The following is a 27220-nucleotide window of genomic DNA, read 5'->3' on the forward strand; positions in this document are numbered from 1 at the left end:
ATTTTGCAGGTACTTTATATCATTGGGGTGGGTGTTGGGGTGTGTGGATGGGGGGAATTTGTGAAGGTATCGGGGACTGTGGGTGTGTGTGGGATTTATAGCCTAGGGAGGGGGGGCTCCCCACTGGGGGGGCTCAAGCCTGGGGAGTGGAGACCCCCACATGCCCTGGCAGGAGAAGGGTACTGTGGGTCAGTAGTGAGGGTAACAGTACATCTGGGGGGCTGTGGCTTGGGAGTGAGGAGTAGGGAAAGGGCATGAGCATATCATTGCCCCACCCTCCACAATCATATTACCTCACCCCACCACAAGTGCCTCTTCTTTAAAACTGGAAATATGGTAACCATACAGCAAAGCAGCCTAGCTGCATATAGAGTAGTACCCACCAGGTAAGTTTGTGGAGCGGGGGAAAGGGGAGGCGGGGAGATTGAGGCCTCCATAGTGAGGGAGGGAGTGGAGCAGGGGCAGGGGCTGGGATGCATGGCACCCCAGGGCCAGGGCAGGTCATAGAGCTGTGGGCAGCTCATCCAGGGCACAGGAGGATGGGGGTGGCACGCCTCTTTGCCACTGCTTGCACCCCCAGGAGATCCATGGAGGGCATATGCCCCCCCCCCGATTTGTGTGCAGAGCAGAGGTGTGCTACCTGCTGTAGGCTGGGGCTCTGTGCCCTGCTGCCTTTGCTCCAGGAGCTGTGTGACACCATGTGCCTCCCACCACCAGGCAGGCAGGGAACATGCAGCCAGTCTGCAGCTCCCAGGGAAAAATCAGCAAGGCATAGAGCCCCAGCCCCCAGCGGGCAGCCCGCCTCCGCTCCATTCACAAATCCTGGGGGCACATGCCCCACATGCCTCACCCAGGGGTGCACGTATTGGCTTGAAGCCATACCACCTGCACCTCTGGATGATCTGTCCACAGCTCCATTCCATGAACTGCCCTGCCCCTGGGGCCCTCTTCACCCCAGCCCCTGCCCCACTCCTTCACTATGAGGACCTCAAACTGCCCCCTCCCTCACCCTTTCCTTCTCCCCCTGTCCCTTTCCTTCCACAGACTTACCTTCTGGGTGCTGCTTTACACACTGCCTGGCTGCATTCCTGACTGTGTGCATGCTGTAGGTGCACATGTGTGTCTGTGTCCGTCTGTGTGAGCCTTCCCTCCTCCTCTCTCCCTGCACCTTTCTGCTGCAGAAGCCCAGAGCCTGCACCTGGGCTGCCCTGTGGCCCTCTGTACAACCACCACTGCCTCTCTGGGCAGCCCAGAGGTGGTGATGATGGCGGCAGAATGGAGCGGGGATGGGGGTTCCAAAACCACGTGCATGATTAAAAAAAAATTAATGCAAGAACAAATTAATGTGTTAATCATGCACATTAATGACGATTCACTGGCAGCCCTAAATGTTAGGAATACATTCTTACTCTGAAGAGACTATGTTCCATAAACTTGATTAGAACATAAGCTATACCAATAAACTGAGGGACCTCAGAGAATGTCATAGCATCATCAGTGAATCCCATACTCACCTCAGTGACGTCAAAAATCAAAAATTGTGATGAGAAGCACTAGTAACTGACAATCTAAATTCTGTAGCTAAAGCTTTCTTGAAATTCTGTTGCTATTACATGAAAATAGAATTAATTTAATTCTTCTTTAATTTTATTACAACCACAATGTAATAACAGTACCATCTATTAAAAATGCATTTGAATAGATATAACTATAAGCATATATAGAAAACAGATTCATTGAGAAATAACAATAACACTTGCATCCTGTAGAGCATCTTTCATCCATAGCTCCCAAAAAAGTGCCAATTTAATGCACACATTTTTTCAGAGTAGAATTTAATTTAAAAAGATAATATTTGTGCCTGTTTTTGGCTCTACAGTAAACATTGTATATGATGAAACAAAATCCTGTCAGTCTCAGATGTTTGATATTTTTTTCCACAAGTAAGTAGCTCTCTTACATTGTAGTATGATGCCTTAATTAAATAAATTCAAACAGAGGGCTTTATATTTTATTTTTGATGATGCATCTGCATTCAATCAGCATTCAGTTTTCTCTTCCCTGTTTAAAAAAAAAAAAAAGATTTCTGGAAAACTTTTACCTTCTAAAGCAGAGAGGCATTTATACATGCCAGTCTGAGGTCAGGCAGGAGGCAGGATAGAGGTGCACCTTAGGCACTAGTCAGTTAGAGATGCATATATTTTCATAAGTAACAGTTTTCTTCATCGGATGAATTATTTAATCTATAACAGTGATTCTCAACTTTTTTGTACCAGGACCCATTTGTAAAAATTGATGGCCAGTCTTGACCCAGTACCCCTCACTCATGACCCACTGCCCCCTCCTGCCCCCAGCCCCATCAGTGTGTTGGGCAGAGGTGGAGGGGAGTGTGGGCCCAGGATGTGTGCGGGGAGGGGCATAGGGGGCCCCAAGCAGCCCCTTGCAGGCTAGAACTCTGAGAGCCTGAAAGAGAACAGCCACTGTTTCCCATGTTTTTCTCCTTTAAAAGAAAATCCATTTTTGTTTGTAACCCTTTCATATATTCTTGTGACCCACTTTTGAGTTGCAACCCACAGGTCTATAAGATACAACTGTGCCCTGCCTTTTAGATTCTGTGTCATTTTGTGTTACTTCACCTGCCCCGCTTTCCTTGCCCACATTTGTATTCTCCACTTACCCTAACTCTTTCCAAGATAGACCATAATTCTCCTCAGTAGTTAATGGGAGAGTCATTACTTGAATAATGTTGCTATAGCTCACAGATTGTGCAACTAGAATCTCAGCATAGGTTCCTGAAACTATGCAAACAGCCACTACAACAATAAAAATAAACCTTCTAGATTTTACTTTGGCAAGTCATTTTATTTGTTTAGAGAACATTTTAAATATTGAGTGTTTTACATTGCCTTATATGAGATTTTGAACTTTAGGGTTGATATTGCATAACACTATCAGTATCATTTTATAAGAATTTTTCAGACTAAACATTGTACATTAGAAAAAGGGATGTGTCATGTAAATACTGCAAATGCAAGTGATATTTGAGACTGTTGGCAGCTCTTGATGTGCATTTTAAAAAATCTCACGTTCAGTTATTAAAATATACAACAGATATACATATAAAATATGTAAAATATATACATATAAAGTAAGTCTTTGATCTGGTTTTGTATAGTTTTAGCTAGTTTTTATTTGAGTTCAAACTCTAATGTCAGTTACAGGTAAATGAACAAATCTTTAATAAACAAATTTGATGTAATATCATTTTTGTTATGTTGCACACTTTTTCTCAGTCAGTTGTTTCCCATTAAAGAAGAAAAACGAATTATCTTACATAATAAACTTTATTAGATAATGACTTCTTTTGAATGTCCACTTTATCTTTTTTCTCCTCCATGATTAATGGAAATTTCTACCAATGGAAAATAAATCAACATAATATCATGCACTAAAACAATTGTATCTTTTTATTATATTGTTTCATTATTGTAGGGCTGGAAGAACCAGCCTGCACCATTTCTTTTAACATGGAGATACATCAGAGAAATAAAATTGTTAATGCACTTTCAGAGCATTCATAATGTTCTCCACTAGTACCATGCAAGATTCTCAGACATTGCACTCTGATGGCTTCTGATGATAGGGAAAGAAAAAAGGTAGGTGGGAAACAGAGAAACACAGTTCTTATGTAATCATCAGAAAACGAAAAGAAAAGCTCCCCAAGTGTTGGTCTTTGATCAGCTTCAAGGACAAGTAATGAAACACAAGTGAAAATAAGAAATTGTATTTCTAGGAAAGGAATAGTGAAAAAATGCTGGTAACTCACGTTGCATAGAAAGGTCATTGTTTCTATTTAACAAACTTTTAGGGTACATGTAGGATCTGAGGGATAGTTCATTCAAGTTAGTTGCAAGAGCATGACTCCATAGATTCAAATTTGCTACATATCTTCTGCTGTCGCTATGAAATGATGAACAATGAATTTTCCCTGATTGTAGGGGGAAATTGTTTGGGAGAAGAGGATGTACAATATCTTGATTGTGAGTAGAATAAAACTACTCGTATTACTCACATTTCAATTCTGTTGGAGAAAGGAAATCAGTTCAAGAAATATGGCAAGAAAAGAGAAACAGCAATGTTCATTTGTTTGACAAACTGTTTCCAAATGTTTAAATAACACTGCTTATTAAAAATGATAATGTCATGCTGAATTTCTCAGTCGAACTCACTCACACTTTCTCTCTCTCTCTCTCTCTCTCTCTTTGTGTTTAGGTAGCCCTCATCATGTACCATGAACGATTCAAAAACAATAACAAACTTATCCATATCACTGTTAGACAGGGAGGTACCATATTTACTTGAATCAAGACAATCCTGAATTAAGATACTGCCCCCCCCCCCCTAATAATTACATTCTATATGTGGAAACGTATATATTTTAAATAATATTTCATGTATAGAATCTAATCACTGGAGGGTTGTCTTAAATTCATCCCCACTTCCCCACTACATCAGTGGGGAAAGCAGTAGTAGGGGGGCATGTGGTGGGGAGGCCAGTGAGGGTCAGGCAGCAGGTGGGTGGCAGGTAGTGGGGTGGGTCAGACAGATTGACCACTTCCCCCCCGCCAACACATTACCACTTGCCCCTACTACTTGCCTCCCTTGCTGTTTGCCTCCCTTGTGCCTGGCTCCCTGCCATCTCTGTCCCCCCTCCCCACATCCTCAGGCCTCATCCCCCTTCACTCCATCTCTCCCCGCAGTGCCTCAGGCCCACTGTCTCCTGCCCCCTCTGATGCCCCCCCCACTCTTGCTTTAGTGCCACAGGCTCCATCCCTGCTCTGTGCTTGCTCTCACCCCAGCCCAGCCTAGGAGCAGTGGCAGCAGTATAGAAGTTAGGGCCCTAGCTCCCAGGCCCAGCCCAAGTCACCATGTTGTTGCTGCTGCTGTTACTGCTGCTACTCCTATGCTGGACTGGGGCCAAAGCAAGTACATACTCTATGCCCCAGGCTGCAGCAGGGACAGAGCCTGTGGCACTAGAGCAATAGTAAGTGACAGAGCAGAGGGCAGCAAGGCAGAGGCTATGAAGGTGGGGCAGGGGACCTGAGGTTAGGTGGTGGGGGCAGGTTTCAGGGGGTCAGGCAGAAGCTGCAGATGTCCCCTCACTGCTCACACTTGATTCCAAGATGAAAGGCTTTATCCTCCATGTTAAAGGGGGGGGGGGGGCGGGAACTTGTCTTGGAATCAAGTAAATTCAGTATTATCACCTATTTTTAATCACCTATCCAGCAAAGCCCATATGCATATCCTTAAGTCTGTCTGTCCTTCAACACACTAAGCAATGATTTTAAGCACATTATATGAATTATTGATAAGTGGTTTATTTAAGTATGTGTTGAAAATTAAACTAAGTGCTTTGTTAATTTGGGCCCAAGGTGTCTTAATTACCAATCCATTTTTTCTCTGGTGTTTTCTGTTTAGAACTGTATCCGTGTAAGGAAATACACAGCAAGAGTATTTCAGTATTAAGTGTTTCTCATGAAGTATAGAAACAGTACACAGCATACACATCTCCCTCAGGATTATATTAATTATTCCCTTCAATTAAACCAAATTGTCTATTACAATAAATAAAGAATAGTCTGTTTGATCAGAATGTGCAGGTAAATGAAAGGAAGATGTAGGGATGATTTTCAGCAGCTGGTAAAAACATTCATTTAATAGTGGAAAGTGGCACTGACTCTTCAGATTTCTCTTGTGTAATATACATTTAATTGGATGCAGTGTACAGTTAAAGGACTTATACCACATAACCAATAACTCAGGATGGACACTCTTCAGCCTAACCTGTAAGACTCAGCTCACTTCTCAATCCTATTGCTCTCCTCTCTTTCTTTGAATGTCTAGACATGTGCTCCCAGGGTTTGACCACCATCAATGGTCTGATAAAAATTATTCCTTTCTAGTAAGAGGGATGGAAGGAGGACTTTTCTATTCCTAGTAATAATGCACCTGTGTTTTCCTGAAGTTATAAGAGGCACTACCTTTGAATATTTGAGATTGAGAGCTACCAATTTGTATACTTTTTTTTATTATTTCATAAGCCTGTAAATAGACTAGTGAATTAAAGAATCTAGTATCTCTTCCTGTCTTCTCCCAGTTCAGTTTCTCATCTGATGAAGTAGCATAGCAGACTTACACCTGAGTTCATATGAATATTTATGATATTGGATCCTGTACTGAATCCTAAATGAAGACATTAATAAATATTAATTATTAAAATGTTTTAAATATATATAAAATGTAAAAGCACTTATTTGTATATAGGTATGAATAGGAATCTACTCAAGTTGAAGAGGTGGCCAGCCAATTTTGTGGGTAGATCCTGGGCATGGCCACCACTTTCATGGGCTGAGTATGACGGGGCCCCCACCATGCCTCTGATTGGCCAATGGGACCCGGCAGTCTTGGTGCTCCCCACAGATAAGCCCAGTGAAGCCATTAAACCATGTGTAATTAAGTGTGGATGAATAGCATCCCTGGGCTTAATCAGGATAATTAAGCTGTGGTTTTGGGCCATCCCCAAGTGACAGGCTCCATGCTTTTAGTGGGCTTGCTGCAAAAAAGAACAACAACCCCCCCTGCAATCCCCCCACCACAAAAAAATTTACCACCCAGCAGAGAGTCTTGGAGCATGCAGGATAGGCAGGAAGGCAGAGCGGAGTGCAGGGCAGGGCTGCTTGCTGCAGGAAGCACAAAGGCTGTAGCCTCCATTCCTCCTGCTGTGAGCAGCCCTGTGCCACCACACCCTGCTGCCCTCTCTTCCCTGCCCCTTCCCCTCTCCCTTCTGCCCCCGCTCCCCCATGTCCCAAGACTCTCTGCTTGTCAGTGAGTTGTGGTTTGGGGATTTTGTTTTTGTTTGTTTTTGCAGCAAACCCACCATTTTTCACAGAGCTTGCTTGAATTAACGATTTCTGTGAAAGTCATGCAATCATGAATTCGGTAAGTCCCTAGGTATGAATGCATGTGCTTAGAGAGAAATAGTTAGCAGTGTTAGTCTGAAGACAGGCAGAAGCAGGGTAGATTTGTACTTGATACATTAACTAAATCAAAGATACAGAGCATCACCCTGCATGAGACTGAGTTCAGTCTCACAAAAACTTATATACTACGTCTCTGACACAGTATAAAATGCAAATCTACCCTACCTTCTGCATGTGTTTAGACACACCCCCTATATGCCATCATGACAGCAGGTATCTAGCAAATTAGTTCAAAGTTGTGAATTTTATAAGGGTTAGTATAATAGAAGCCAGACTCCTTTTTGATCTGTTCTTTCTTACTTAGCTAACACTTGGTAATGTCAGGAGGGACTGAGAATAGGTATAGCAATTTGGATAAATGACCAATGTACTGCCAATGCACAGTACCCACTACCACCATTTACAAATATGAAAACGATAATTCAGCGTTAGAATTTCCTTTCAAATGGCAAAATTTGAAATATATCTCTGGGATCACTGAATCCTTGCTATAGTTCTTCTTAGGCCCCTGGCTATCATATTCTCCATTCAAGAAATGTCTTATGAAATGACATTTATAAAGAAGGGGATAAAAAAGCTGACTTAGACAAAGTGTCCATTTTCAAAAGTGTCTTGGGCACTGAAGGACAGGCATTAAAATACAAGCTTCTTAAATATGCAGTTTGGCACAGAAAGGGATTTTATAAAGTATCTAAAAAGATTATTACTTGAATCCTGTGGGGTTCATTGAGATCTAGGAGTCTGTTCAGTTTAAGAACCTATATCCCTTTGAAAATATTTTCCATAGCTGTCTCAGACTGACTGGGACTTTGGTTCCTTAGTTATTTAGGCACTTCTGAAAATATTAACTAATAACAAGGCTATTAAAGAATAAATTAAAGAATGGGCAACACCAGAAAAGAGATCACATCAAAACAAGAACCAACAAAATATATAAATCTGCAGCTTCTGAAATACTGATATACAGTCTATTGTAGAAATATATTTATCCTAGTTAACAAGAAAACCTATTGTGAAAATACTGTCCAGCTGATAGTGGACAAAAATTTAAATACCTGTGGCTTCACTGAAATGAGAAAAATCTTTTTAAAGCTATGGTTAATGTTCAAATCAATTTGCCAGTGGCTGATTCTAATCAGTATGTTTGATCCTGTTTGAGTTCTTATTTAGCCTCGTGCATAGTGGGAAACATAAATATATTGAAAACTGCTAGCTATGTTCATATGACATTTCAATTATTTTTTGGCATGTTGGAAGGAAGAGACTGACTTTTTAAAAACTTTAATATTTAAATATTAAAAACAAATGGTAAAAATGTAAAGGTGTATGGCCATTCCTCCGGCTGAGCATGGAAAACTTGAAAGCAGCAAAAAAATTTTGTCACCAGAGATTAAAATCCTTTCCCCCATGCCTCTCATGGGGTTACACGTATAAGACCAGCTGTCATCTTGCAGAGGGCCCCCTCACTGTCCCAGCACAACACAAACTGGTCCACATTTTGTTGCAAGGTGAAGTGTCCACGTTCAGTTATAATATACACCTGGACCAGGAAGCAGAAGAATTAGAGGACGTCATCACAGCTGGTCCCAGCAAGCTGTTTTTTGCAGCTTTTCAAAATCATCATCTCAGCCTGGCCCAGCAGGAAGTTAGCCAAGAAGATCATATTTCTCTTTACTCTTTAATGTAGGATAGAGAAGATGTACACAGTCTCAGAGAAGTTCATCCCTGGCACGCCAAAGCGGGTGCTTAGGGCAGCAAAGAGTGAATGCAGCTGGGTCCAGTCCAGGAAGGCATGGAAAAGTCTCTTTCACCACCACTTCCCAGAAAGGGCATGTTGCCAACAGTGCCAGGACAAAAGTGCCTGTGGCCTGATCTCCATGCAGCAGCCATCATTGTAGGTTTCCAGTTTTCTTGGCTCTGGGTAGCTTGTACTTTGTTGTTGCCAGTAGTCACTGCCTCCAAGTCTTTTCAGGGTGAGTGTTGAAGACATGGGCATGATGGACTTTGATTGCACATGTGTACAGTGCCTTCCCAGACAGGAGAAGGTGGGAAGTGGTGGGATCTCAAGACACATCCCCTACTGTTCTTGTTGGGCACATGGAGGGAAAGCAGAGTGCTGGACCTGCCACTCTCATTCCTGTCCACAGACAGAGAAATAGGCAGTGATAGAAGAGATGTGTCTAGTGAGCTGCCATCAGGGAGGGATTGTTGTATGAAGAGGTAGTCTTCCAGGGTGGTAAATGTGTCTGCAGGGAGGGCAGCTTTCTCTTCAGTCAAGAGGCACTAACCAAAATGGACAGAGCTCAATCCAAGCTGGTTAGCCAGGGCTGTGGTTGAGAGCCAAGTGGACTGAGCTGAGTTGAAGAGGTGGGTCAGCTTGATGATGTGCAGTCAGAACAAGGACACAATGAAATGTCGATAGACAAGGACTGATGCCCTCTGCTGCAAGGCCAAGGGATTCTGCCACAGCTCTGGAAATCACAGATGTCTGTGCTAGGGTCTCAGTTGAAGGTTGACCTGCAAGAGCCAGGCAAGACTGTGGTAGAAGGGCAGCAAAGTTTCTTAGCCAAGATGATCAGGATCCAGCAGGAACCATTCCCAATCAAAGTTAAAGTCCCCAGTCTGACTCAGGAAAGCAAAGAGCAATCATTGCTAAGGGAGACATTCCCCACCAAAGAGCAGGTGCTGAAGGGTTTGCAGATGGAAGGAAGCCACCTTGCTTGCCAGGTTGCTTAGGCACAAGAAACTCCATGGAACCAGTGGCATCCATTCCAGAAGTCCATGAGGAGCTTCTAGAGCCTTTTGAACAGGGTGTTTGGTGATGACACACCTGTGTTACAGAGTAAGAGCTATCAGGTTGTTGAAGACCGGGATCTGTCTACAGTAGGAGAGTCTGGGCAGGTGCGAACGCCACTGGTGTGTTCATGTCTCAACCTCCTCACCAGGACCTTTTCAGTTTTTGGTTACATAGACTGGCAGGCCTAGGTAAATGCTTGTGGCTTTGAAGCTATCCCAGCACCAGGACAGGCCTCCAAACAAGTCGGGGGGCTGAGCATCAGCCTGGTTTCCCAGCAAAAATATATCACTTCTGGCCATTTAATACAGGCTCAGGAGACACACTTGTAAGCTTGATTACACTCAATCAGGGACTGGACATCTCTTTCACTGCTCACAGAAACAGTTGTGTCTTTGAAATACATTGTCACCTTATCTGGGGAGCCAGTGGCTGGGTCTGGGGCTGGGGCTGATGGGATGACCAAGCCCATCAGGCATTGCTGCAGTGCATGGAGCAGTGGCTTAATGGTTAGGGCATAGAGATTCTAGAGAGAGGACAGCCCTGTCAGATGCCTCTGCATACTAGGAACAGGACATATAGCTTTCCATTCACCTTTAGGAAGCTTGAGATGTTATGGTACAGGAGCTTTGTGGTTGAGGTGAAGACAGGCCCAAAACCAAATGCTTCCAGAGTCCAGAATGAGAAGTCTTTGGTCACCCAATGAAAGAACTTTTCTGGATTCAGGGAGACATGTTTGATGTTCAGGTCAAAGTGTTCTGTGGCTGCTATCAGGTCACATAGCAGAAACAAGTTGTCCTGGATGGTTCTGCTAGCTACTCAGTAGCTCTGTTTGAGCTCTGTTTGAGCTTAACACAGCCTATGACCATTTTGAGCCGGTTGGCCAGGGCTTTGGTCAGGATTTTGTAATTGGTATGCACGTACAATACTGGTCACCGGTTTTTATTATTACTGAGATCCTCTTTTTTGGACAGCAGCATGAGCACAGATTGCCAGCAACTGACCAGAAGGATCCTATCTTTGGGACTCTCCTGAAAGATGCATGGGAGGTCTAAGTCCAGCAGGGACCAAAAAGTCTTGGAGAACTTGATGCGTAATCTCTCAAGGCCTGGAGGATTCCCCGTGGTGAGATCTTCAATGGCTGCTGTCAGTTCTGCCAGGGGTAGCTCCTGGTCAAGCTCATCAGCCTCAAACATGGAGAGTTTAGGGAGGCCCTTGTGCAGGCATTGAATGGCCTCGGGGCAGGCAGGCTTAGCTGCAAACAGCTCCCTGTAGTGCCTAATGACATACTCTAGGATCTCAGCAGAGACTGTAGGCACCTGGCCCAGTGGGGTTGTAAGGTGACTGATGATACTTTGTTCTGAGTGTTTTTCTCTAGGTTGAAAAAGAACCTGGTTGGGGCATCAGCCTCTGTAATTTCTTGGAAGTAGGCTCCAGTTCTTGCACCCCAGGTCATAGCCTCTACCACTTCTCTTAAGTGCTTTATCAGGAACTTGAGAGTGAGAGTGACTTTGACTTCTTCAACTTTTATTATACAAATATTAAAAACAAATGGTGAAAGTGCAAGGGTGTGTGGCCCCCCCAGGGGCTGAGCTTGAAACCCTTGTTATCAGGAAAGAAACACTGTCACCAGAGAGTGAACCTCCTCTCCGCATGCCCATCATGGGGTTGTACATGTAGGACCAGCTGTCCATCTTCCATTTACAGAGGGCCTCCTCAGTGGCCCAGAATGACACAAACTTGTCCATGTTTTGTTGCAAAGTGTCCAAATTCAAATGTGACATGTGCCTGCCTTAGGAAGTGGAAGAGTTGGAGGGTGTTGTTCGACCCAGCTCCTGCAAGAGAGAGAACTTTATGTAGAATAGGTTAACAGTACCATTCATACTGTGGCAAAGTGGGCTTCTCACAAGCCAGCCATCGCCAGCCTCCCACCTGCCTCCAGGCTCCCGTCCCTCGCAGTGGGCACCTGGCCCTTTTGACCTTCTCAGTCCTAGCCCTCGCATGGGCCAGTCGAGGGGGCACTCTACCTCTGGTCTCACTAGCCCCACACTCTCTCTGGGTCCCACTTCCTGCATGTGGGGAGCTGGGGTACCTCACACCATGACTGGTGCCCCAGGGTCTCACAGGGGACTCTCACTCCCCCCCGCAGGGCAGCAGGTTGTGGTGCTACTCTGAATGTTATTTTCAACCCACACTCTACCTCCCAGCAGTGGAGGACTTATCAGGGTCAGGACTCACCTCTCTTGCTCTGGGGCTGATCCCCCTTTACTCAACCTCCAGTCCAAACCTCGGCCTTGGGTGTCTGAAGACTTACCTGGGCCTACTACCTTTGCTTGGGACTCCACATCACCCCTCTTACTTGGGGCTCTAGATCTCTGCCCCTTACTAGGGGCTACCCCCTCACTGGGGTTCCACAACTCTGCCCCTCACTTGGGGCTAGCACACCGCCCCTCACTTGGGGCTACTGATCTCGGCCCCCTTCACTGGGGCTACCCCCTCACTGGGGCTCCACCACACTGCCCCTCGCTTGGGGCTACAGATCTTGGCCCCCTTTCCTGGGGCTACCCCCTCACTGGGGTCCTAATTTCTGCCCCGCCTCACTTGAGGCTCCGGACTGCTCCCTCACTCAGGACCACAGGGTTTGCCCCATCAGGCCACCCACTCCTGACAGGGTGCAGTTTTAGGTCGTACACAGGACCAGGAGCCTCTTGACCATCCCCTACAGCTCCTCCCTTACCTCCAGATGATAGCACCAGCCCTGCAGTCAGGTGATGTTGTTGCCTGGCCTCCAGCAGCAAAACTGCCCTGTTTATATGGGCAGCTCTAGGTCCAAAATAGCTGCCCTTATCAGGCACCTGGCGGCTGCTAGCTTCAGGCCCTTAAAATGGCAGGCACCCACAGTGCCCTGCCAGACATACATTTGTATCTAGTTCTTAGCTTTATTCCAGAGGTATTCCTTTATGTAATTGCAATAAAATGTGCCTATAGCCTGAAAAGTTGTTGTTGTCAACTTATAAACTGTTGAGCTTCTACTAAAGTAGAACCCCATTATTTATAAGGGTGAAAGATTACATTAGATTGAAATAACTGTGTTTCACATTATATCAAAATATGGATTAAGAATTCTGTATTTCCTTCCGATATATGAGCTATTATAAAGTAATGTTTTCTTTTTTCAGTCTTTTGGAGTGATGCGGTCCAATGAATGACATATCCTACAATGGGAATTGTTCATAAGAAATGTGTCAGAATATTAATTTAACAAAGAAAATAAAAGTTTTAAAAATATAACTTTAACTAAAGAAATAAAAGCCTTAGTAATATAAATTTAACTAAGTGGCAGTAAAAGTTTTAAAATAGTCCTACTGCTGTCAAAGGTGGAGAAGTTCTCCTGATATTTTTTTCAGAAGGATGTTAGTGGCGACTGGAATTTTGAGAATAAAAACATCTCCCAAAAATCCATTCAATCACAATTATAAGCTGTTTTGATTTTCAGAATTATAAATGATATATGTACCTCAATTTTTGAGTACTCAATGAAAGACAGTTTAAAGGGCTCAGCACTTTCTGAAAAGCACGCCATTTTACAGTGTTTCAAGATGAACATTCAAAACTTGAGGCATTTAGAATAATGAATCACCCTGAAAATCTTGTCTAAGCTTTATTGATCATTGTTTTATGAGAATATCATCAAGCTAGAACTTAAAGCATTATTTAAATATGTACTTTATCAATATTACATTTTGTGCAGCTGTGAAAGTTTTTTTTTTTTTTTAAATGCTTTTAAAGGCCTGCATATTGGTGACACAATAGGTATAGAGCATTTTTATTGTGTTTTAGTTCCTTAATATAGTATGATACAAATTGGAAAATATTTTATTTCCAACTAGTCATGTTATCCATTTGTGATTTCTCAGTGACTGCACTGAAAACTATTGTTGGGGGCAGAAGGGAGCAACTATACTAATGAGTTGCTCATGTCTACACCAGATGTTGTCTATTTGGGACATCTGTAATGTCAGTTTAATGGGCACAGTCTAATAAAACTCAACTTCAATTTCTCTTTACGTTAATGTTCTAAGCTTTTAACAGATGTCCTAAGCAGAACATTTTACTTCTCACAAATACGTTAAACACACTAACGTGAGCTATAAAAATGGTTATGACCTTTCTTACAGCAGTTCTGAAAGTTGAACTTAAGTTCCTATAACACAAAAACATAAATGCAATTTAAAAGGAGTTTGCCCTATAGTTGATTGCCCTACAACTACATACTACCATACCACACCAAAATTAGTGAGTCAAAATAAAGCAAGCTGAAGATACACTATGCATCCTAATTATTAGGATGAATTAATAAATTATTTAAAACATGTTCAGCTTCAACACCTGTTTGGATATATGTTTTACAAATCTGGTGAAATCCTGGTCCCATTGAAATCCCACTGACTTTAATAAGGCAGTTTTTTACCCAAAGCACTGTTATTAATTATAGTGAAATAAATAAAGTGTGATTTGGCTTAAATGTCTTCCTCCTTTTCTCCCCAATTTAATGCAGTTTTTGACAGTATGCCTCCTGCACAGTATAAGGAGACACTGAGCACTATCCTTTTGTGGATCCAGCAGTCAGAAGCCAAACTTTCTATACCTCAGGTTACTGTTACTGAATATGAAATAATGGAGCAGAGACTCAGGGAGCTAAAGGTAAGTTTACAGAGTAGATTAAAAAAAAGGCTAATTGAAAAACACAAGGAGAAAAACCTTAGCTGCTCTGAATTATCATAATTCCACTGAAGTCTGTGGAGCCATGACAATTTAACCCAAGGGCTTTAGAGAGAGGCTTAAGGACTTAGCCAAGGGCCTGAAAGAGAGGCTACTTACTGATGATGACAGGTTGTAAATTTTAAAGAAAAAAGCACCAAGGTTGATTTTTGCCAGTTAAATGCTGGTAAGGTTCTGAATACCTTTAGGAATCACATTTGCATCTCCGCATGGGAAATAAAAGATTCTCACAGAGATATTTATAGTTCTTAAACATAGATTTGGCTTGTTTTATTTCCCAATGCATACAAGAAAACACTCGTTTGTGCTATGAAAAATACATGGCATATACTTTTCTCCTCCCAATTCTCCCAACTCCTGTCAAGTCTCCAAGCAAAGACAGATGTGGGATGAGTTTTGCCAGTGGGCATAAAGCTTCTCTGCATTTGGACTTCAGTATTGTTTTATTATGCAGTAGCTAAAGCGTATAGTGTTTGATACAGCTGCCAAAGAAAATATGGAAATACAAGGAAGAAATATTACCTGCTTTTACAAGTAAAATTTTAAGTAAAGATTTCACAAATTTTCAAACTGGTATATAGATTAAATTACTGTTCAGCTACATCTCATTTCCATGCATTTTTATTGATCAGACTTCCATTTTGAATGAAAGTATAATCATTAGGGTCATAATGAGTTGTTTAATAAAGCAGGCAATGCCTTGACTTGTGTGATGGGGAATGTATGTAGATAATTCATATTAGCAAATATATGCATTTCTTATTAAGTAGACTCAAGATAAAGATACAATTATATTTAGTATTTGGTATGCCATTTTTTGTAAATTAATTATTAGTAGAAGTGTTTTATAAATGTTTGTAGTAAATATAAGAGACTTAGAATTTATAAGTCTTTGCTTTAAAATGTTTCACTGTATCTGAAAAAAAGAAGTATGTTGAAAATAGCATGGCACGTTCCCAATTTTATATCACATTTCATATCACAGGCTTTGCAAAGTTCTCTGCAGGAACAACAAAAAGGCCTAAACTATCTCAGCACAACTGTGGAAGAGATGTCCAAGAAAGCCCCTGCTGAAGTCAGCCAGAAATATCGATCAGAAATTGAGGGCATCCTTGGACGTTGGAAGAAATTATCAGCTCAGCTGGTGGAAAATTGCCAGAAACTTGAGGAGATGATGACCAAGCTCCAACAGTTCCAGGTTAGCAGGATTTCTTTCCCTCATTCTTCACTGTTAAAGTATCTTACAGAATCCAGTGGCATAGGACATGGCACAGCATGCATTTTTATACATCTCTTCAAATTCTTGGAGAGGAAAAAATCATGAAGATGGAGTCTCCAGTTGATTCATATGTGTGAGATTGTTATCTGGCTTTTTGTGTTTAAACAAAAATAAATGTATATAAACATTTCTAGACTTTTGACAGTTGCTAGAATGTTGATTGATTGGCATACAGATGATCCATTTTATAGATTATATATGTGAAATCCTTACTAAAGTGATATTGATAACTGTTTTTTAGTTGAGTTCAATTGAATGAGAATCTTGCACTGACTTCTTACCTTTTGGCTATTTTGGCTCATAGTGAAGTCAGATTGATTACTGAGTGGGAACAGAATCAGATCACCAGAGATCTAATCTTTCAAATATTTATTCATGAAAGCAACATAAACTGTATTGACTTTACTGGGTCCACATCTATTGTTGATGATATAATTCCGTATATTGTGGTATCATATTGACATCACCAGTCAAGTATCAGGATTTTCCTTGTAGTAAGGATATATTATTCATATTTGTTTGTAAACCACCTATTCCCACATGTTGTATCTTAGATAAATATAAAAATAGGAAGGGAACACCTCTGAATCTAGTTGTTTGTGACGTGAAAGATGTAAACCATGAATTGTTAACATATCTTGTGAAGACCATTTACGTAACCCTTTTGAATGTATTTATTCCTCTTTCCTTTTTATGTAACCTTAAAGGTTACATAAGGTTCCATCAAAATATGCAAAGTATTTTGAACAAAATACGTTATACTTCCATGCAAGTAACCATTTAAATACTATAAAGGAGAGGCAATGAAAGTAATGAAGGTTGAAGCCCTGGAGTCATACTGAGAGCTAACTGTCATAACATAGATTCCCACACACTGTTCATTTTAGAATGATGAATATTGTAAATATATGAATATCCTTGGCCTTTGTCTGTAAAGTAGAATATAATTTATTATTACTTTTATATTATAGCACTTAACACAATAGGTTATGAGCTGACTGCCGTTTCCTGGTGAATCCAACACAATCCTCTGAGCAAGAATAAATGATTTGTCAGTAGGGTTTAGATGTTTCTGCATCCCAGTTTCAGCAGAGATAATCCCACTTGAAAAAGACCAAAAAACTCATTAATCACTTTTCTTTTGCTACCGGGCAATGTTTTAAGTAAACAAAAATGTGAAAGATAATGATTATATTATCACCAATACAGCAATTTTACAATCACCACAGGAGTTGAATAACACTAAAACGCAGGTTTGTTTCTCTTGGTAGCACTCTTACCTTCAAGACTGAAAGGTAAATTGAAGAACAGGAGAGGAATACCAGAGTTTGGTTTATTTTTACTGTAGTATAATGAAATGTTAGCAAATATATTTAAGGTACCATCCTTATTAGATGCTAATTAGATCTGCTTCTTATGCATTATTGCTGACTTTTCAGAGAGAAGTTAAAGAAGATAACACTGCCACCCTAAAAAGAGAAGGTGACAAATCTCAGGATGCTGAACAGTATTACCTTACCCAGTAAAATATATATTTTCAAAAACTATGTGAGCTATAGCTGAATACAAAATGACTGCTCTGTTAGCCTTTGCAGTCATTGTATTATTAGGATCACTGGTAGTATGCAATTCTTTAAAAACTTACTGGTTTTGCAGCCCTTGAGTATAGTTGGAATGTGTAGTTACCTTCAAAATTCTTGCTTTGGTAATTTCTTTGCAATTGTTTCTTAATGGAGTGTTCCATAAACTATATGTTCAAATCACTACTGATCACAGATAAAAATTATACTTAGTTAGGGCCAGATCCTATCCTATCTATTAGGCATCTAAGTGGCATTTAGGCATTTCAGTACAATCTTCTTCCACCCTCCTTCAGTCATTAAACAGCTGTTAACACATCTACTTGTGTAACACTCCTTCATTTTAGCTTTAAGGTTGTCACAGAAAGCATCAAGAAGACCACCTTTTTTATTAATAAGTTTTCATGAACTCGAGCAGGGAGTGATACGATTACACTTAGATGCCTAAATGCCACTTAGATCTCCATTAGGTGAAATTAGGTAAGGCCCTTATCTGTACCAATTTCAGAATTCAAGCCTTTTTCTGTTGTTGGTCTAAAATAGTATTTGGAGTAATCCTTACATTCTTGATCAGCATGTGTTTATATCTGTGTTTTTTTTCTCATTAGTGAACAATGCTTAATCCATGAATGTTAAGAATTAAATTTTCCTCATAAATTCTGATTTTAGATTACTTTTAACGTTGAGAACAAAGTAGAGAAGCAGTTGCATTAAATAGCTCATTTGACAATTGCTATCGTGAAATATATTCATCACTGTTGTATCATTTACTTTTGTTGATTAACTTATGCCTGGTGGCATAAGACGTATATTTCAGGGGTGCAGGTTGTAGCTGTGTTGGTCTAAGGACATAGGCAAACAAGTTTCCTTGGGTAAAGAACTCAAATCAAATACTTGGTCTAATAAAAATATTCGATTTACCCAAAGAACCTTGTCTGCCTATATACACACACACATACATATATACATGTATGTGTATATATGTATGTGTGTGTGCGGGTCTTTGTGTGTGTGTGTATCTTTGTATGTATATGTATTCTAATATTATAAATACCTTTGACTCTGTCTGTCTGTCTGTCTGACATGCTTTATTTGCACTCTGATTAGTTGTCTTGGCAGCCAGAGTGCTCTGTACAGAGATAGACGGCAGACCACCACCATGACAGTAGGGACTGAGGGGCTGGAGCGGCACTCACCTCACCCCCACCCCAGCCCCTGCTCCTTGGAGGCAGAAGGAGACAGCAGGGACCAGAGCACTGCCATGATGCTTGGAGGCGGCAGCAATGCGGGGTGCTGGCAGAGCAGTGCTGGCCTCTCCCTCCCCACATGGTGGAGCACCATCATGACAGCAGGGACTGAGGGGCAGAAGCAGGGTGGGCGCAAGGCCAGCAGTGCTGGCTTTGCCTCCCTCCTGGCCATGTTCCTTGGAGCCAGGAGCTGGAGGGCCCCACCAACAACAGGTGGTAGGGAGGGGGAGGCAGTGGGGAAGAGGGGAGAGAGGGAGGAGAGCAGGAAGAGGAAGAGGGGGTTATGAGTGGCAGCATGTCACAAGCCATGGCTGCCCGCTGCTGCAACATGGCCAGCTCCAGCTGCCGCCACCCACTGCCCGTCACTGCCCACGAGTGCCACTGGCCATATGCAAGCTCCCTTCCCCCCCATTCCTGGGAGGCAGTGGCATAGGGTTGAATGGCAAGGGATGAGGGGGTGCATGGGCCCACACCCAAAGCAGCAGAGGGGAAACTGGACTCAAAACAATGGTGGGGGGGGACCTGACCCAAAGTGGTGGGGGCCAGAGGGGGGAATGAACCCAGGCCTGAAGCGGTGGGTGGGGAAGGGAGGGAGTGGGCCTGGACCTGAGGCAGTAGGGGGGAAGCGGGGGAAGCCAGACCCTGACCCGTTGTGTGTGTGTGTGTGTGTGTGTGTGTGTGTGTATATATATATATATATATATATATTTATATATATAAAATATGTATATGTGTGTGCACATAGATCTTTGTGTCTGTGTGTATGAATGTACACACACACACACACACACACACACACACACACACACACACACACACACAGCAAAAGCTTTGTTATCTGGCACCCATGGGGAATGAGGGGTGCCAGATAACGAAATATGCCAGTTAATTGAGAGGTCTGAACAGGTGTCTTTGCCTGTTTGGGCTGTCACTTCTCCCGTCATGCTCGAGGCATCGCCACCCCTCCTGTGGGCCCCAAAGGACAGGGAGGGGGTCCCTGCAGAGCCTGCTATGCCCTGAGCCATGGCGGTTTGGCAGTGCAGGCTGCTTTGCCCTGGGCTGTGAGGGCTCGGTGAAACCGCAAGTGCCACAGTGGGCACTTCCAGTTTTGCTTTTACCTTACAAGCTGGCATGCCAGTTAATAGAGCATGCCGGCTTGCAAGGTGCCAGTTAAGGCAGCTTTTAATGTGTGTGTGTGTGTGTTCCATACACACACACACACACACACACATTAAAAGCTGCCTTAACTGGCACCTTGCAAGTCGGCATGCTCTATTAACTGGCATGCCAGCTTGTAAGGTGTGTATATATACATATATATATATGTACACGTATGTACACACACACACACACAAATATATATACACAATAAAAGCTGTGTATATATATAAATGGGTGTATACCCCCATGGGTCAGGGTTAGCTTCCCCCCCTTCCTCCCACTGCCTCAGGTCCGGACCTGCTCCCTCCCTTCCCTGCCTACCACTTTGGGCCTGGTTTCTTTCCCATATATGTATTAGGCCTGTGAAAAGTGGCTAGTATTCGCTTTGGATTTAGACGATTCGGGAGACAGTGACTCAGTTCAGTCATACGAATCATTGTCCTGAATTGATTAGACCAAATCTGATTCAGAGATTCAGCTGTCTCTAAATTGGCCGAATCTCCAGATTGAACAAGCCCCATCTCCCACCTGCTTTCCCAGCCCTGTCAGTGGCTGCTCTGCCTGACCCCAGTATCCTGGCACTTAAAACATTCAAACAAAAAAAAAGCCCCACATTCACTGGCTACTGCCAGGTGGGGGGGAGGCAGGTGGTCCCAGCTTCCCCATGCTGCATGGGAGTGCTCTGCTATGAGCCCCGAGAAGTCCTGATGGCTGCTGCAGCAGCCAGTGAGTGTGGGGCTTTTTTTGTGCTTTTTTTTTTTTTTTAAGTGCCACGACACTGGGGTTGGGGGGCAACCATTGATGTGGCTGGGGCAGCAGGCAGGGCTCAGGTGACACTCACAGGGGCTGGGGGAGCAGGCAGGGAATGGAACCTGGTGGGGGGACCCCCATGCCCCCCCCCTAGCCTCTCCCCCCTGCCCCCTACTTACCTGCATGGAGTCCAGGATCCAGCTCCCTGCAGCGGTGAGAGGGGACTGTCCAAATCTACAAATCTTTTCCGAATTGATTTGGAGGCTTTGGATCAATTTGGACCTTTTTATTGGTTTCCTGATTTGATTTGGATTCAGAGATTCAGCCACTGAATTGGGCCGAATCTCCTCCAAATCGAATCAGCAACCAAAGCTTTGCACAGCCCTGTTCTTTATATGTGTACACATGTATGCGTTTATGTGTGTGTGAGGAGGTTATGTGTTTGTATGTATATATGTATGTATTTATATCTGTGTGTGTGGGTGTATGTATCTATATGTATGTATCTATGTGTGTGAGATGGATAGATAGATCACACACACACACACACACACACACACATATATACACACATATATATATTATTTGAACATAGAATGATGTACAGGGGCATTACTGTATTGAAGAAGTAAGTGTGATTCTATCTGAGTGTTAATTTCTCTCAAATTTCACCATAATGGTGATATACTTTGGGGGATCCTTTTTATTACTTTATTGAAGACAGTGAAAATGACTGACTTCAAAGCTGAATGTGGCTCTCATCAACACTGACTTGACCTTTTTTTTTAAGAGAGTCAAAAAGAATTGCAATTCAACAGTTCTCAACTTGTATTCTGTGTTTCGTGGGGTCAGGGGGAGAAACCAGCTGCATTCTCCCCTACCCTTTTCTCCCCACCCCCGCCTTTTTGTTGCAGTGTTAATGTTCTAATGGTGTTAAAGTGCTAATTGAAATATATGGGTTGCCATTTTGTTCCTGTATAATCACCTAAGTGCAAGTTTTTTAGTTGCTACCATGAACAAGGTAACAACATGAGGCTTTTGTTACCTTAACAGGTGATTACAAGAGACTAGGCTTGCTGCATGGGGTAGGCAACTAGGCGAAGTCCAGTTGCTAGAAGGCAAGCAGACCAGAAACAACAAGTATAGGAGCTACAGCAAAGGAGAGGAGTCTGACCATTAAGAAAAGGAGAAACCCATATGTATGGCTAGGAAGCCACATGCTAGGAAGGGGTTGTACTTTGGGACATATAAGCCCCAGTGCTGGAGGCAAAGCAGTAAATCTGGCCCTGCTTGGTACATGGAGAGGAGCTCCTAGGGAGAGTGGCTGCAGGAAATAGGCCCACAGGCACCCAAGCTACTCAAGAAAGCTGGAAGGAGAGAGCTAAGGGTAAAATATGATTTGCAGTGGGGTGGTGACCCAGAGTGGGGGTAATTTTTAGTTTCAAAGCAGTTTGCTTATGTTTTTGTTGTGTTTAAGTTTAACCAGAATACTAGGTTGTAGCTATGGGGATGGTTCAGAGGCAACAGGGGCACCTGAGGAGCACTCAGCATAAAGCCCTGTAAAGAGCCAGGAGCTCAAGGGGCTATGCAGTGAAAGAGTAGCGTTACCTGGGGCAGGGTTAGGTAGCAGCCTTGTTTAGGGCTGGGAAACCAGAAAATGGGAAGGAGAGTGAGATAGGGTCAGGGGCCCAGAGCACATGAGAGCAAGGCAGGGCTGAGACCCAGGAGCCAAGGTCCAAGGCAGTGGACCTGGGCCGAGGGGTGCATCCAGATAAAAAGGGCCAAAACTGGGAAGACTAGGGCCCAGACAAAAGTTTTGGGTCTGAGGGGCCATATGTCGGGTTAGGGCCAAGGGGCCCCTTCTGAGGTGCTACTGAGTAATACCTGAGAAGTGTGGGTATGGCTTTGGGGGTGGTGGAAGGCTATGATGGTTGCCGCTGTGGTGACTTATAACCTAAGACACAGATAGAGCCATGATGATTTAGTGTCTGAGGGGCAGGATGGGTGCCAGCTGGGCACAAGAAGTTGTGGTGAGGTGAACAGGGGCAATCTGCATAAGGATTATAATATCCATCAAGATGTGGCAGGCAAGGCAAAAAAGGAAGAGTACTCTGAGAGGCCAGAGTAGTACAGGTATAGCTTAGAAACCAGGGAGTATCACAGCCACCCTCAGAGCCAGTTCTGCTACAAGGACCCTCTCATGTTTTAGTCTCACTGGTTGAGTGGTTAGGGAACTTGCCAATGAGGCTGAACACCTAGGGTGCTAACAGACTTGCACTTCCCATTGTAACTCATGGCACTTCGCAGAAAGCGCCATGAGTTACAGTAATTCCCCAGACTCAACAGACATGCCCTGTTGAGTCTGTGTGGTTGTGGGATCGAGCTCCATTTTTGAGTGACTGCATATCTGCAGTCTAAAGCTCGTTCAGCAAATTTTAGTTAAAGCACCCCCACCACCATTTTTCAGTGTGGGGACGCTGATACATGTGACAGTCCAGGTGCTTTAGAGTGGTTCTTGGAGCCATGAGCTTATGTAAGGTCTCCCAGGTGGAAGAGGGGACTGAGATCAGGATTCCTGGATACCTCCTAGCTGATTCATTTTGTGCCTTCCAAAGAATCATGCAGCTTGCTCTACCATGGTTAACAGAGCAAGTATAGGGCTTCTGCTTTATTTTGCAAGGACATTTTTTGTATACTGAGCTCTGCCAGTTAATGAAACAAGTTAACCTTACAGAACTGGCAAGTGCAAATAGTTTGAGAACTTTAACAAGGTGGGATATATATAACTGTCTGTGCAAGTGAAGTGGTGTTGTTGTTATTATGTAAGAAGCTGAAGCCAAGGTTCCTGTATTGTTTACATTGATTTTGTTTCTGTAATTTATTAATGTAAAGGGAACTGTTCATTCCTGAAACAAAAATAGCTCAGAGAAGAACTATCAAAATACAGGCCAATGGCAGTCCCCCCAAAAAGTGATTTTGATTGTTTGCAGTTTCAGACAGCCTTAGAATCTCCAAATTAAATTGTGAGAAAGTTGTCATAGTGCTATGATGAGTAATATCACCACCAGTCACTGTCTGTATGATACAATAACATATCGTTTGATAAACAGAATGACACTAAAACCCTGAAGAAATGGATGGCTGAAGTGGATGTTTTTCTGAAGGAAGAATGGCCTGCCCTTGGTGATTCAGAAGCGCTGGAAAAACAGCTTGAACAGTGCACAGTAAGTATTTGTAATGTGCTTGCTTGTTGTGTGTGTGTTTCGAGTTAAATAGGCAGGTTTGTATAGAACAAGAGTTGAGCCAGACGGCAAAGACAAAACTGGAAACGTTTCATCCCAGGGACGTGTGCTTCTTGCACATTCTTATCGAGACTGTTTCAAAAGGCTGCAGCCTGCTCTAGTGCCAGAACACATCTGCTACAGCAACCTGCTGCTCCACTTCTTGCTCACCGCGTCACAGGGGCAGGAGGCAAGGGGGAGAGAAGAAAGCTGAAGAGCAGAGGTACATGTGTTAATGTGTTACACAAATTGCCAGTTGCTCAAATCACGAGTGAGACTTCATAAAGGGGGATAAGGCACGGTGCCGCATTTATTGATTACATGAGTTAGACATAGAGGTTCGGACACACCATTCATACAAACACACACAAATCATCATACACATCTTTACACACAGACATACACATACACAACAACCATTTCATCCACACATACACCAGATATAGCTACCAGCAATAGTTGCTCAATATCAGCCCAGGGTGGCCAACCTGGGCTTATTAAGTAGATGGTGATGTTTTGAAGATAGCAGATTTGAAGAAAACAGCTGGAGCAGGGTGAACAGATGCATCTGTGCTCCGATGAAACAGCAGTAGAGAAAAAGACTCATCCAACTTGGCATTTTCAAAGTGTTCTTTTATAGGGTTTGGCATTCTTTGTTTCAGTACTTTGGGGTTTGTCCATACTCATCTTCTGTTTTTGTGGTTGTTCTTCATTTGTCTTCAGTTTGTCTTAGCCTTGGACTGTTCTTGTTGCCTGTCTGGTAGAATTTCTTCGTCTGTTATCTCCTTTGTGCCCTCGAGCTTCAAAGGGATTCTTCAGCCATTTGTTATCTAGTTAGTGGTTGGTAACTTACATTTGGTGCCTTGTTGCTTACATAAAAAGTTGAATCTTCTTCTCCTGTATCTATGACATTCTCTCAACATTCACCCTTTTACACACACTCATACATAAAGGCTATGCAGAGTTCACTCACTTACGTCAAGCAGAAGGATACAAAAATGGAGTTTTCAATTTGCTTACAGGACAAGACTAACATGGTTACATTTCACTATTATTACACTCTATGTTAACATCAGCTACATTAGTTCAGTTCATGCTACAAATGGGAGGGTCCCTCTGCCATGAGAAGTCTGACGCTCTGATCCCAATCTTCTCTACCTCTCCCTTCTCCCTTTCAGAGAGAGGGCATTGGATTGGAGAGCCTACCTCTGATGCCAACAGGGGTCCCTAAAATTTTCAGGGATCTGGTAATAGGGGACATTGTGGGAGAAGTAAGTAGCCCCAGGTCTGGCAGGTATGTGGGTCTGGGAATGTGTGAGGGTGACCCAGCAGTGCCCCAGGTCCCAGAGCATGACCAAGTGGCTGGAGACCTAGCAGGCTGTCTACCTTACTTGACTCATCTGCCCATCTAGATGAACAAGAAGTAAAACATCATAAAATATAACTTTGTTTCAAGAGGTCCTATTTTGGAGTCTTTCAGCCACTTTGGGAACATTACAAAAGGGGTTGTAAGCATGTCCAGCTGGCCCTCTGTAATATTTGAAAGGCATTTGAAATATTTTGTTACATGTATCCACACCACAGTTTTTTCATCCTCTTTAAAAATAAATTTAAATCTGACTGTGCTTTGCTTTTGTTTTCTTTCATTTATTCAATTGGTAAGAACCTCTCAAATATCTGGTTTTGGAGAAAATGCTTAAAAGGGGTTAGGGTGAGAGGCTGAATATACCAAAAGGAGGCAGATACAGTGTTACTATATCATTACAGTATTTCTAGCATGGGTAGAACAGGAAAGACAGGCATGACAATTCTTATACTATTACATTCTTGGAAGGAGTTGGTGTGGGGAACTTTCTTATCATTTGGAAAACACCTAGCATTTAGGTACTTGTGCAAATTAAATTATAAAAAATAATTAGCATTTAGGATGACCATCTCTTGGGAACAATATGTTTTCTACTTTTCTTCTTGTAACAATGTTATGATAGCTTGTCATTTAGGCAAAAAGAGTGACAAAATTGGCTGTTGTTGCATTACACAGTAGCACCTTCTTTAGGCAGCCTGAAATACAGGTGGTAGGCTACACAGACAACAGCAAAAAATAAACATGCATTTAAGAATGGCCCATGAGTACACACACATTCTGCAGCATCAGGAAAATGACTGACAGTATGGACAAAACAGGCATATCTATGGTGACAATTTTTCTGGTAGACATTCAGCTGTCATGGGATGGGTAGAGTAAACATGCTTAAGCAGATAAAAAGAGCTTTACTTATGAGAGTTCCTTCACTCCTTTGGGCACAGGGAGAATTGAAACATCTTATTTATACAGTAGTTCCATGATTTCCTTACTCACAACATTTAGAAACTTTGTTGGCTTTACAAACAGAACTTGTGTATACTTCTTAAATAAAAGTAGTGTACCTTGTGGCATTTACAGACTCTGCTGGATGTGTCAGAAGTGTGTATACCTGAATTGTGAACATTGTCTGCAAGCATTCTCTGTAGAACATATAGGTTTCAAAAACCCAGTCAACCCCTCCCAAAGACCTTAGATCTAGCATTCTTAGAAAATAATTTTCTTGTTTTCAGAGATGTTAAATATCTACTTCTCTTATTTAAGTCAGTGGACACATTTTTTTCAGATGGGAGGTTTTTGACATCAAGTCTTATATAACTTGTTCAGAATATACTTCATACGTCTATTGACACACACAATTATCATGAACAAGATCTCTTTTTTTATAGACACTGTAGGGTACATATATTAACTTGCTCACATTTTGTACAAAAACATTCACTTTATAAACATTAAGGGGAAAAATCTGACTTCACTATTATCCAGTTTTCTGAAAACCATCTATTTGGCTTACTGAGGACTCTCCATATATATTTATCGTCTATTATGTAATCTGTGCCAGAAGAGATTTTGATGTACCTATTATTCACTCATTATTTATAGGCTGTTCTGACTTTGCCAGAAGAACTTATGAGGACTATGAATTATATCCATTATTCCCACAAAAATTACAATTCCAGGGTTGTTCCAGTAGTATTATAGCATCATGAAATATTGATATTTCTGTCACAGGGTTTACAAACTCTTCTGACTATCCCAACCAAGGTTGTAAGTGCAAAGAATCTTGTAACCTTTAATAATCTATATCTATTTGTTTAATGAAATTTATAAACTCTGTAAATGCTTTGGCACAGTGAGTAGACTTGTGAAACACAAACATTGAACTCCCAGGGTTACAAACTCTTGAGCAACTTTCTATGTTTCTATATTACTCCTTCCTTATA

General features: G+C 42.4%; 1 protein-coding gene across 11 annotated transcripts in view; it reads left to right on the top strand.

Moving 5' to 3' along the window:
- The window catches only part of DMD (dystrophin), a 2172325-nt gene that overhangs the window by 969326 nt on the left and 1175779 nt on the right, over positions 1-27220 (top strand). For all 11 annotated transcript variants that reach the window (XM_059720821.1, XM_059720816.1, XM_059720817.1 and 8 more), the window contains 3 exons: positions 14393-14538; positions 15602-15814; positions 23744-23857. In XM_059720821.1, the coding sequence (XP_059576804.1) occupies positions 14393-14538; positions 15602-15814; positions 23744-23857 (473 nt within the window). The remainder of the gene's footprint in view (positions 1-14392; positions 14539-15601; positions 15815-23743; positions 23858-27220) is intronic.

This window comes from Alligator mississippiensis, chromosome 1 (assembly GCF_030867095.1).
Source record: "Alligator mississippiensis isolate rAllMis1 chromosome 1, rAllMis1, whole genome shotgun sequence".
In the NCBI taxonomy this organism is placed as follows: domain Eukaryota; kingdom Metazoa; phylum Chordata; order Crocodylia; family Alligatoridae; genus Alligator; species Alligator mississippiensis.